The 12,607-nt window shown below is 37.1% G+C and overlaps 1 protein-coding gene across 2 annotated transcripts in view; it reads right to left on the bottom strand.

Annotated features, from left to right (window-relative positions):
• The window catches only part of LOC149555244 (large ribosomal subunit protein mL43-like), a 99,182-nt gene extending 87,551 nt beyond the window's left edge, over positions 1-11,631 (bottom strand). Inside the window, exon 1 of one of the 2 annotated variants that reach the window (XM_089829352.1) lies at positions 11,477-11,631. Coding sequence is in view for 1 of the 2 variants with exons in the window: in XM_089829351.1 (XP_089685477.1) it covers positions 10,963-10,974 (12 nt within the window). In the remaining variant the exon portion in view is untranslated. Of the gene's footprint in view, positions 1-10,962; positions 11,114-11,476 lie in introns of those variants that run through there. The other variant, XM_089829351.1, reaches the window with a different exon arrangement.
• Positions 11,632-12,607: the final 976 nt, after the last annotated feature.

The following is a 12,607-nucleotide window of genomic DNA, read 5'->3' as shown; positions in this document are numbered from 1 at the left end:
TGAGGTGTGGAGTGGCCTCAATGATGTAGTAAAGAGAATGTCACCTGATTCAACAATTGGAACATAGTCCGTGAGATTGAGTTGTTTAAGAAAGCTCAAGCGGACTTATTTGCACAGGAGTTGTGCAAGAAAAATAGGACAATTGATGCCTAGTAAAAATCTTTGATTCTACATCCTAATTTCTAATTATATTACCATTTTAATTTGATAAAGTCAAAATTATTGAATTGATTTAAAATTTTCTTGTTTCAAATGCATGGTGGGAGATGTTTGGCACTAAGGTGCCAAATTTACAAAAGATTACGATTCGCATCTTGAGCCAGTCATCTAGTGCATCAAGATGCGAACGTAATTGGAGCTTATTTGAGCATACACACTCGAAGAAGCGCAATAGGTTGGTAGTGAAAAAATTGAATGCTCTTGTCTTTGTTCACTACAACCTTCGCCTTCGCCATAGATCCTAGGCACCGATACATCACCGATCGTATTAGAAGATGTTGATCCACATGCAGAGTGGAACACAGAGATTGTTGATCCTCTCTTCAGTGATGAAGATGTGGAGTGGGTTGATCAGATGGATCAGGAGGCTGAGGTAGTAGCAATGACAATCGAGAAGGCTAGAGTGCGAGGAGACTGAGTGCAGGACCCTGAGGCTAGGAGTGATGGATCCGTGTCTGATGATGAGGATTATGTGGATGAGGATGAGGATGAGGATGAGCCTTAGACAAAGGGAGAGAGGATGGCTCTATAGTCTTCAATGACTTACCTTAGGCGTATTTGTCGGAGGACATAGGCTATTATTAGCCTTAGTCTTCAACTGTTCTACACTCTAGTTATTTTGATATATGTTTTGAACTTTTGATACCATGAATTTCGTAATCTATGAATATTGTAGACACTTGACACTGTAGTGACGCTATGTTTATTACTTTATATTGTGCTATTCAATTTTTTTCCTTCAAAAATTCGATTTTATACTTATGTGATCTATGTAAAAATTGTGTATGTGTATTACGTAGCTTCTATTTATCTAAATTATTATGTATTTGATGTTAATTGACTAAAAGATGCATGAAAAAATCTTAAAATCCTTTAAAATCTTTGAATTTCATGGGTTTTTCAATTTTCCGAGTCCTTGCCAAGTCTAAGTTCGAGTCGGATTTTGACTTTTCGAGTCAGAAGCGAGTCCGAGTCCCATAACCCCTTACAAATTTAGCACTATTGTAGACTCCATCACAAATCTACTACTTGAAGAAGAAACAAGTTTTCATCTAGCTCTCCTCTCAAATCTCTAAAAGTTTTTATCTCCAGGAACATCTAGCCAATGTGAATGTTAGGATTAAACCACGGACAAAAATAACAATTACATGCAAATATAACCAATAACAGAAAATAATAGATCACACAAGAAAGAACACAAGACACCAAGATTTAACGTGGTACACCCACTCCTTGGGCTACGTCCACCAAATAGCAAGTCCGATATTATTACGATCTAGTGATTATAACCTGATTACAATCCGTAATCTCTTACAGCTCAATACTGCCACAAGAACCAATTTCGCATCACAACTATGAAACAATCCCTAACCCTAAACTCTTTTATACAAGTATTTTTACTGCTTTAGGGTTATTAATAATTACATGTTGGCCCAAAATCCCGATAAAATATGCCCAAAAAAAAATTATAATTAATAATTACATGTCGGCCCAAAATCCCAATAAAATAGGCCCAAAAAAAAATTCCAGGCCGATGCCCCAAGCCCCAAAGAATTTATGAAGTATGTACAGTGCTTTTCTAATCAGTCACCACAATCTAACAATCTCTCACTTGGGGACTGATTAAGCTCCACACTAAACAACAATCTTCCACTTGGAGACTGATCTTGTAGCTATGTCGCTACTCCATGAGGCTCCCACTGGATCAAACCACCCTAGACTCTGCTATTCTTTTATGCATGTTCAGTCAAGAAAACCAACCGAAGCTGAAGAGGAGTTCAGCTTCTCCCTTGTTATTACTTTAGTTAACATATCTGTTGGATTGTCATTTGTATGTATCTTCTCCAGCTTTAACTGTCCATCCTCCAAAACTAATCAAATGAAATGGTACCGCAACTATATGTGTTTGGTCTTTGAACGCAGAGCTGAATTCTTTGCAAGATGAATGGCACTTTGACTATCTGTAAACAAATAATTATCCTTCTGAGGGTGTCCCAATTCTTCCAAGAAGAACTAAAACCATATCATCTCCTTGGTTGCCTCTGTAGCAGCTACATACTTTGCCTCTATAGTGGATAAAGCACTAACCTTTTATAACCTAGAAACCCAGCTCACGACTGCCCCACCAACAGTAAAGACACAACCTGTAGTACTCCGTCTGATATCAATATCCCCTGCCAAATCTGAGTCAACATAGCCCTGTAAATCAATAGTAGAGCCCCCAAAGTGTAAACACTTATTGGATGTTCCTCTCAAATATCTAAGAATCCATTTGACTGCATTCCAATGCTCAATTCTTGGATGACTCATATACCTGCTAACAACTCCCACTGCATGTGCAATATCTGGCCCAGAGTAACGAGAATCGCGCTGAAATCGCGTGAATCGCCGATTCAGCGATCAGATTCATGCACCCCGATTTTTTTGGAGTCGAAAATCGTGATCGGCAATTTCATCGGGTGAATTGCTTGAATCGCATGTATCGGTGATTCACTCAAAAAATCGCCTGAATCGCCATTAGAAATCGCCAAAAATCGGCTGGCAACAGCATGCATGTTTAGTTGGAAATAATAAAAAAATCACTTATGTTTTTTGCTTTCTTTTTTACCTTTCCTCTTTGTTATAACCCTAAAGGGCCTTCTAATTGTTAAGCATGACTAGAAGAGAGGAGAAGAGAAAAGAAGAACCATAGGTTATAGAAAAAAAAAAAAAAAAAAACGACGACAAATAAAAAATGTTTAGAATGCATAACGGATGATGCCCAAGGGAAGGGAAAGACATAATCAGGTAGTAAAACATCAGCGGTTCCCAGAAAGAGTGTGTGATCAGAAGAAAATCACAAAAACAGTGTTTCATATAGTTTTGTGTGGGTTTCAGAGTGCAAATTTGGTTTTGGCGACGGGGGCGCTGCCCCTCGACCCCGCCCTGTATCGCGACAGGGAGCGCGCCCGGAGGACCCCGCGAGGGCGCTGCCCCTCGACCCCGCTGGGGGCGTTGCCCCCTAGACCCCCAGTCGCTGCGGTTATCAATCGTGGGAAGTCTCACCAGTTGATGAGACCTGAAGCTGTTGCAGGCATGGAGTGTCTGTGGTGGAGAGAACAATAGAGCAAGCCTTTCGAGAGGGGTGATATGCTTTGAAGCACTTGGAGTAGGTGTTGGATGTGAAGCTGTCTTATAAAAACTCTTTACCCCATGTGGTAAACACAAACTTCCATGTTTATATATGTTAAGTTTCAACTTCTATTTGATGATGTTATAGTGTGTTTAAGTTATATTCAATAAAGGGTGCATGAAATAAGTCTTAAATTGTTAAAATCTCTACATTTAAAGGGTTTTTTCAAATTTGCCGATTCACCGGCGATTCACCCCCGATTCACGATTCGATTCGATCGTGCCGATTCCGATTCTCGTTACTTTGATCTGGCCTAATACATACCATAGCATACATCAAGCTTCCTACAGCTGAAGCATAGAGTACCTTGGACATCTTATCCTCTTCTTCTTGTGTCTCAGGACACATCTCCTTAGTCAACTTCAAATGACCAGGTAAAGGTGTGCTAACAGCTTTAGCATTCTCCATAGAGAAACGTTGCAACACCTTCTCCACATAATCAGCCTGAGATAGCGTCAATGTTCTGTTCTTCCTATCTCTGCAAATCTTCATACCAAGGATTTGTTTTGTTGCCCCCAAATCCTTCATAGCAAATGCATGTGCTAACTGGCATTTTAGCCCCTTAATATGATCCATGTTAGACCCAACTACAAACATATCATCAACATATAAATATAAAATAATGTAGTTGTCATCATTCAACCTCTTAAAATAAACACAATGATGTGAATAACACCTATTGTATCCATGCTCATGCATAAAACTGTCAAATTTCAGATACCATTGCCGAGGTGCTTGCTTCAAGCCATATAAACTTTTCTTCAATTTGCACACTAAATTCTCCTTACCTTTGACCGCAAATCCCTGTGGCTGAGCCATATATATCTCTTCATCCAAATCACCATGAAGGAAGGTTGTTTTAACATCAAGCTGCTCTAAATGCAAATCTTCAATAGCCACAAGACTTAAAACAGTACGGATAAAAGTCATCTTAACAACAGGAGAAAATATCTCATCAAAATCAATACCCTTTTTTTGTGCAAATCCTTTCACAACTAACTTGGCTTTAAATCTTTTCTTACCTCCTTCCTCTTCTTTCAACCTGTAAACCCACTTATTCTGTAAAGCTTTTTTACCTGCAGGCAATTTGCATAAATCTCAAGTCTTATTTTTCAGCAAAGAGTTCATTTCGTCTTTCATTGCAGACTCCCACTGAATCTTACTATCCACCTAAACTGCTTCATCATAACATTCAGGTTCACCAGCATCAGTAAGTAAAATTGAATACAAAGAGGGAGAGAATCTTTCAAGAGGTCTAATTTGCCTTGTTGACCATCTAACATTCATCGGTGTGTGTGGTATTTGTTGTTGCGGTTGTTGCACATCATGAAGAATGGCTGGAACATCAGCTTTTGGGGTATCATCCAGCACTACATAATCATCTTCTTTCTTCTCATGTTGCTGCAACAGATCTTTGTACAACATTTTCTCATTGAATATGACATCCCTGCTTCTTAAAATTTTATGATTTTCAAAATCCCAAAGCCTATAACCAAATTCATTAATGCCATATCCAACAAATACACATTTCTTTAACTTAGCTTCCAGCTTGGTTCTATTTTCAGAATCTATGTGAGCAAATACTTCATAGCCGAAGGTTTTGAGAAAAGAATAACTCACTTTCTTACCAGTTCATGCTTCCTCTGGAATACCACAGCCCAAAGGAGTAGAGGGACCTCTATTAATCAAATATATAGCAGTATTGATAGCCTCTGCCCACATGTGTAAGGGCAACCCAACATGCAACCTCATGCTCCTTGCACGCTCCATTATAGTCTTATTCATGCATTCAGTCACTCCATTTTCCTGTGGAGTCCTTGGAACAGTTTTCTATCTACAAATACCATTAGTGGAGCAATAATCTTCAAATTCACGACTGCAATACTCACCACCATTATCAAATGAGACATTTTAACTTCTTACCAGTCTCATTTTCAACCAAGCATTTCCATTTCTTAAAAGTTTGAAATACATCAGATTTCTGTCTAAGGAAATAAACCCATAATTTTCTAGTTGCATCATCAATAAATGTAACATGATAATGAGAGCCACCAAGGGAAGATACCTAAGCCAATCCCCATACATCTGTATGCACAAGCTCTAATTTCTCCTTTTTTGTTTTCCTTCCCAGTCTTTACAAAACTCACTCTCTTTTGTTTTTCATACACACAACTTTCACAGAAATCCATATTAACACATTTCAAACTTGGTAAAACTTTCTTTGAATGAAGTACTTTCATACCTTTCTCACTCATGTGCCCAAGTCTATTGTACCACAATGCTGTATCAGAATTTACAACAGCTATTTGTTCTCCCTGCTCAACTGCAGCAACTGTTCTTGAACATTCATTTTTCTCTTAAACAATTAAAGTAGAAGGAACAATATGACTTGTACAAAGATATAAAGTGCCTACTTTCACACCTTTTGCCACTACAAGGGAACCTTTTGAAACCTTCCAATTTTTTTCATTAAAAGTAACTACACAACCCTCAACACCGAATTGCCCTGCTGAAATTAAATTCCTACTCAGTCTTGGAACATGTCTTACCTCATGTAGTAGCCAATGATTCTAATTCTGCAACTTAATCTTAATTTTGCCCTTTCCAACAATCTGACAGGGTTCATTATCCCCCAAATAAACAAGCTCAAAATCCCCTTGGATATAATCAATGAAATAACCTCTATGAGGTGTAGTATGAAATGAAGCACCAGAATCTAAAACCCATGAATTATCAACACTTTCTAAAGACAGAAGCAAAGCATCCTCTTCGAATTTGTTACTTACCACATTTGCCTTCTTGTCTCCATCTGATTTATCTCCTTCATTTTTCTTTCGATTCCAACAATCTTTCTTTTTATGCCCTGGCTTCCCACAGTACTAGCAGTCGTTCGATCCTCTCAATTGAGACCTCCTCCCCTTTGACTTTCCTCTTGATTTCCCATGATTTCTAGAATTACTTCCTCTCTCAGTCATTCTGCCCCTACTTTGTGCATTCAAAGCACTTCCTGATTTAGATCCACCTGAGGATTTCCTACGAGTTTCCTCACTCAAAACAACACCGATCACATCATCATATTTTAGGGTACTAGATCCAGAAACAGAATTCCTCACATCCATTACCAACCCATTCCAACTTTCAGGCAAAGAACACAAAATCAAGAGCCTTAATTTCCTCCTCAAAATTGATACCCACAGAAGATAACTGACGAGTAATAGTATTAAACTCATTTAAATGATTTGCAACAGATCCATCTTCTGCCATTTTCATATTAAATAAATGCTTCATGAGAAATACCTTGTTTGAAGCGGAGGGCTTTTCATATAGTTTCGCTAGGGTTTGTATCAATTCTTCTATCATCTTTGCTTTTGTAATATTAAATGCCACTGATGGTGCCAAGCATAATCGAATGCTTCCAAGTGTCTTTCTGTCTAAAAGATCTCATTCATCATTTGACATAGATCCCTGATTCTTGGCTTTGCCTTCCAACGGCTTCCATAAATCCTTCTCATAAAGATAGTCTTCCATTTGCATCTTCCATAACTAAAAGTTTTGCCCATTAAACCTATCAACCCTCAGCTTACCCTCATCTGCCATTGCTCCCACTCAACCGTGAGACTTTCCTGCAGAGGATAACTGAAAAACAACTAGGCTTTGATACCACTCGTTAGGATTAAACCATGGACAGAAATAACAATTACATGCAAATATAACCAATAACAGAAAATAATAGATCACACAGGACAGAACACAAGACACCAAGATTTAACGTGGTTCACTCAATCCCTGGGCTACGTCCACCAAACAACAAGTCAGATATTATTACGATCCAGTGATTATAACCTAATTACAATCCGTAATCCCTGATAGCTCAATACCACCTCAAGAACCAATTTCGCATCACAACTATGAAACAATCCCTAATCCTAAGCTCTTTTATACAAGTATTTTTACTACTTTAGGGTTATAATTAATAATTGCATGTCGGCCCAAAATCCCAATAAAAAAGGCCCAAAAAAAAATTTCAGGACGATGCCCCGAGTCCCAAAAAATTTATAAAGTATGTACAGTACTTTCCTAATCAGTCACCACAATCGAACAGTGAATGCCCTATGAAATTTATCAAATAAAAAAATATCTGAACATAATGAACAAGAGAAACTCCTTTATTTGTTGTTATCTAACCCGCTCTAATACCATGTTAATGTTCTACCCAGAAATAAAGATAAACAACAATAAACAAGATAAAGAACACTAAGGCAAGAAAGACACAACAATTTATCCTAGGAAAACCCTCCAACTTGAGGGGAGAGACCCAACCACACAAAATAATGTATCTCTTTCATTAAATAATTAAGGTCTAAGCACAATGCTTCTAACTATATACAACACTCATCACACAAAGCAATCATATATATCTTGAATTGAGAGACTCTTCATATCATAACTGAAAGTCTCTTCATTTTCCAAATGCGAGTCTCTTCATATTTCCAAACGAATGTCTCTTCGCATGTTGCATGTCTTTTCATATTTGCAAACACATGTATATGAAAGAACCACCATGCAAGTATTCAGGATATCTCCTACAACTACAAACATCAACACACATTTCCTTCTTTCTCTAGTCTGCACTCCCTCTTATCTATGATGCACTTAATTGATTTGGCCTATATTGAATTAGATTGTAATTGAAGTGAATACATTTGGACTGCCCTTATAGGTTGCTCTACACATAATTGGTTTTGCCTTGCATTGAATTAGATTGTGATTGAAGTGAAAACATTTTTGAGCTTCCTTTATGGGATCCTTCAAAAGGATGCACCTATTGGAGTTTACAAGGCCAACCTTGATAGCATTTAAGAAATTTATTCCAAAAGCCCTCCCTCTATTAAGTGGGTTGACCTCACACTGCATTTAAACATCCTAGAAGTGACCTCCCGGCAAGCTGATCTTGTATAGCACTTAAAGTTTTGAATTATAACCTCCAAGCAGGTTGACCCTCCTAGTGATTTTTGAATTTCACTTAAAACAATGGTCATTTCACTAAAAAAAATCTCTTGAAAGTTGTCCTATGAAGAGTAGGAATTTCAACCCTCATTAGGAATTTAGCTTGAGCAGCTTCAAATAGTGTATGAGACTTTTAAAAGTGATTGGAATTTTAAATTTTCATCTTGGTTACGATTTTTCATCCAAACAGGTTGTTTCTTTCGTGTTTGTTTGGACAGATTGTTTTGTGCAAGTTGCAAATGTGATGCTTGTTAAACATTTGCTCATAACCTAGGTCAGAAATCAAGGGGTTGTTTGGAATTTACACAGTGAAACCCAGGGACTCGCACCCCCCAAAAAACCTTGAAGTACCCATCTCGGGATGTCCCCGCATTGCGTATTTGGGAGTACTCGAGTACCCCCACCTCCACCATTCCGCAACCACACCATCGCTAGGATGGGTACTTGAATGTCTCTTTGAATTTTATTTTTTGAATGTTACTATTGGGTATGTACTATGTTACTATGTTGAGTGTAAAATGGTTCTAGTTCGTGTTCCAATTTTGTTATGTTCAAGCATTTCAATTGGTATGTTATACTGAAACATCATTTCATAACCAGCATTTCAAGTTCTATATGTATAGCATACATCAGCCCCTGCCCCCCGCCATCGTCCCCCAGCTGTCCCCTTGCCATCCTAAAATTGGGGCCCTTTGTCCCCCCGTTCCAAAAACTTGTCCCGACACCCCAAGATCCCGAAGTACTGCAGCACCTCTGTTATACTGAATTTTCATCAAAAGGAGATCAGAAATTCGGTAGGTGTTTGGGATTTTGTCCAACAGATCATATTTTTTGCAATTTGTTTAGATGTTGTCTTGGATTAAATTTGACTTTTCACACTTGTTTGGACCTCAGCTTCAAGGCAGATCAAAATTTCAAATTGTACTTGGACAAATACTTGGAGCAAAGTCAGAAATCAAGCCATTGTTTGGACAAATCACCTAATGCTGATTGTAAATATCATGTTCATTCAGAATACCTTTAAACACAGGTGGGAAATTAGAACATTGTTTGGAATTTGGTTACATATTCAATCCAATTTCCATACTCGCCAAGGATTTCCCCCAAAGAGATCAGATTTTGGCCATGCATTAGGAATTTGTCATAGGGATTAGGTCAAGAATTAGGTGATTGTCAGGATAAAATACCTTATGGAGATCAGAAATCCACTAAGTGTTTGAATTAATCATTAAAAGCAGATCAGAAATTTCATGAGTACTTGGACTTTATCCAGAGGTAGTTCAAATCTTCACTCCTTGTTAGGATAAAGGGGGTCAGAAATTCACCGTGGATTATGATTTTCTTATTGCACATTGGTTTGCACTCTTCATTCTCCATTCTTTTGAGTGTTTAATCTCTCACACTTCATCAACAGCTGAGATTTCAAAAATCCCTACCAACCTGAGATGAACCTAAGCAACCTATTGGTTAAGCATGCTTGAGCTGCAGTAGTATTGTGATGGATGACCTCTCAGGAAAGCCTGCTGTACCTACATACAACAAGTGTTAAGTGTTCAATTCATTCTCATGAAAGATGGATTCTTGCAAGCTACTCTACTCATGAAACATAGGTCAATGAGTTTGACTCAAAAAATGCACAGATGAAAACTGATAGCATCATAATTCAACTTGCTATGGAAAATATCTCCTACTTATCAATTGATGAACTTAAGGGGCTCTACAATGAATGGTTTACAAGGCACAACACTTGTTGAAGGTTTTGCAGATGGGGTTGTAAGGTAAGTGGGCTTAATCTTGGAGGAAACTCTATGGTTAGGCATACTTGAGCCAGAGTAGTACTTGGATGGGTGACCCCAAGAAGGCCTAGTGTTTTTCACTTGTGAGAATCACCTAGATGCAATGAGTGATAAGTGGTTCATTCATTCTCATGAGAGAGGTGTCCTTGTAAACCAATACTTGTAAAACATGGGCCAATGAGTTTGACTAAAAAAATAAATGGTTGAATCCTGATAGCAATATCATGACATCATATCTAGGGTACTGGCTAATCTCCAAACAAAATGTACCAAAAACAAAAAAAATGTCAAACATGATTTTTTTTCAGATTCACGAAAACATGGCAATTTTTTCTCAAAAAAATTGTTGTTTTCAATCACAAAATATACAGATCATGAAGATCAAATGCTGAAAATTTCGAAAAAAATCATTGTGTTTTCGGTTATTTTGAAATTTAGTCAATGGTGCAATTTATAGGGAGGATAGCCATGTCCTCATTCTAGTACTAGATAATCTCTGGCAAGAGGATATGCACTTGATTGACTCAAACCCAGGCAGACAAAATATGTGTACCACAGTGTCACTCAAAAACTATATCAGTCACCATAGATTTTTTCATCTGTTGTTTAACTTCCATCCATTGGCTTTGTTGACATTATTACCATGTTGTTTGATTGCAACTGACACACATTCTATTGCAAAAACACTAGAAGACCTCCAAAAGGGAGACACGCATTTGATTGTCACTTACCCAGATGAACAACAACTTCACCAGTATGATAACTTACCAGTGATCCCATCAAGTAGGGGATAACACCAATTTGCAAGACTCGCCTTGGCCCTACAAATAGTAAATTCCATATACGATCGACTCTGTGTACGCGACATAAATGATCTGCCCTACCCTATTGTTGATTGTGCTACCAACTAAATAAATATCAGAAACTACGCATTTTCTGAATTAATTATCCCAAGTTTTGCTACAATGAAAAGATACGTATAGATAGCGGACTGAAGCTTTTAATATAGATAATTCCATAATCGTGGTGCCTGGCTGTGGGGCACAAATTAATTCCATCATTATGATTCTTCGTTGTGGAGCACAAATGGGTGCCATGAAATGAGATCAGAAATTTGATTGACATAAAGAAGCAAATATTCTCTCCATATCTTGAAAATGCACTGATGGATATTTCAAATATGTCAACGATACAAAAATAACATTATTGAACTCATCTATACAATATTTAAAAAGTATTGACGGAAACTCTCATAAAAATTGAGCAAAGAGAAGAATTCTACCTTTGTTTAGAGTTGACGCCGGTAGATCCTTCCGAACGAGAAGTTGCAGTGCCTTCACTTGTCAAAGATGTTCAATTTTCTTCCCTCCCAAATATGGGGATGATGGGAGATCTTAATTTCTCTAGATATTATTCATTTTATGGGGTTATTTCATTAGCGATGTGTAACTTTTTTGGTTTAAAAAAATGTTTAAAATAGTATATAATAGATATTTTATTTTTGCATTGGCTATGATATATATTTGTAATAATAATATGAGTACTATTTTATTTTTAATAGTAATTTTTTAGTCAAAGAATACAATTTGAAAATGTATATCTAACTAATCTAAACGTGTTGATAATTGATATGCATATATTTCTACATATTGTACAAATAATTTTAATGTAAAAATAAAGTAAACAATTGTGCAATAGTTTATACAAAAAAAAATTGAAATTGTGATGTTTCTTATTGGATTCAACTATGTAAGCTTTGAGTCAAACTCATTGACCGATATTCCATGAGCAGTGTTTCACAAGAACCTATCTCTCATGAAAATGAATGAAACACTTGACACTCATTGCATCTAAGTGATGCTCATAAAGGTAAAGCATCAAGATTTTTCAAGAGGTCATCCATCCTGGTATTACTCTAGTTCAAGCATGCTTAATCATTGAGTCTCCTTCGAGGTTAAGCTCACCTTTGCTTGCAACCCCATACCATTCATTACATCTAAGTGATGTTAACAAATGTGAAGCATTAAGACAACCCAAAAGGTAACTCTATTAGAAATATAAGAGGAGTAACCCAAGAGGGGAAGGGTGAATCAGTTACCACAAAAAAAAATCCCAGATCCCTTAGATGTCAATACAAATCAAAACCAAACTCTATTGAAACTAAAAATACTAGTGTAACTTGGTTAGCACTGAATCGCTCAGCAAACACTAAGAATCTTTGTTACTCGACAATTACTAAAATAAATGCTTCTTAAGATGTTTAATATTATTAACCATAAGTAACTTAGTTGCAGAAATAGAAAGCAAATAACATTAACACATGTGACACCAAGATTTAAAGTGGAAACCCAACTTGGGAAAAAACACCAATTGCCACTAGTTACTATTTTTTACTCTTCTGAAGTGAGTCATG

Source organism: Cupressus sempervirens, chromosome 5, assembly GCF_028749045.1.
Source record: "Cupressus sempervirens isolate cs-2001-9-10 chromosome 5, ASM2874904v1, whole genome shotgun sequence".
Taxonomy (NCBI): Eukaryota; Viridiplantae; Streptophyta; class Pinopsida; order Cupressales; family Cupressaceae; genus Cupressus; species Cupressus sempervirens.
This window is presented reverse-complemented; position numbering and strand designations above follow the sequence as displayed.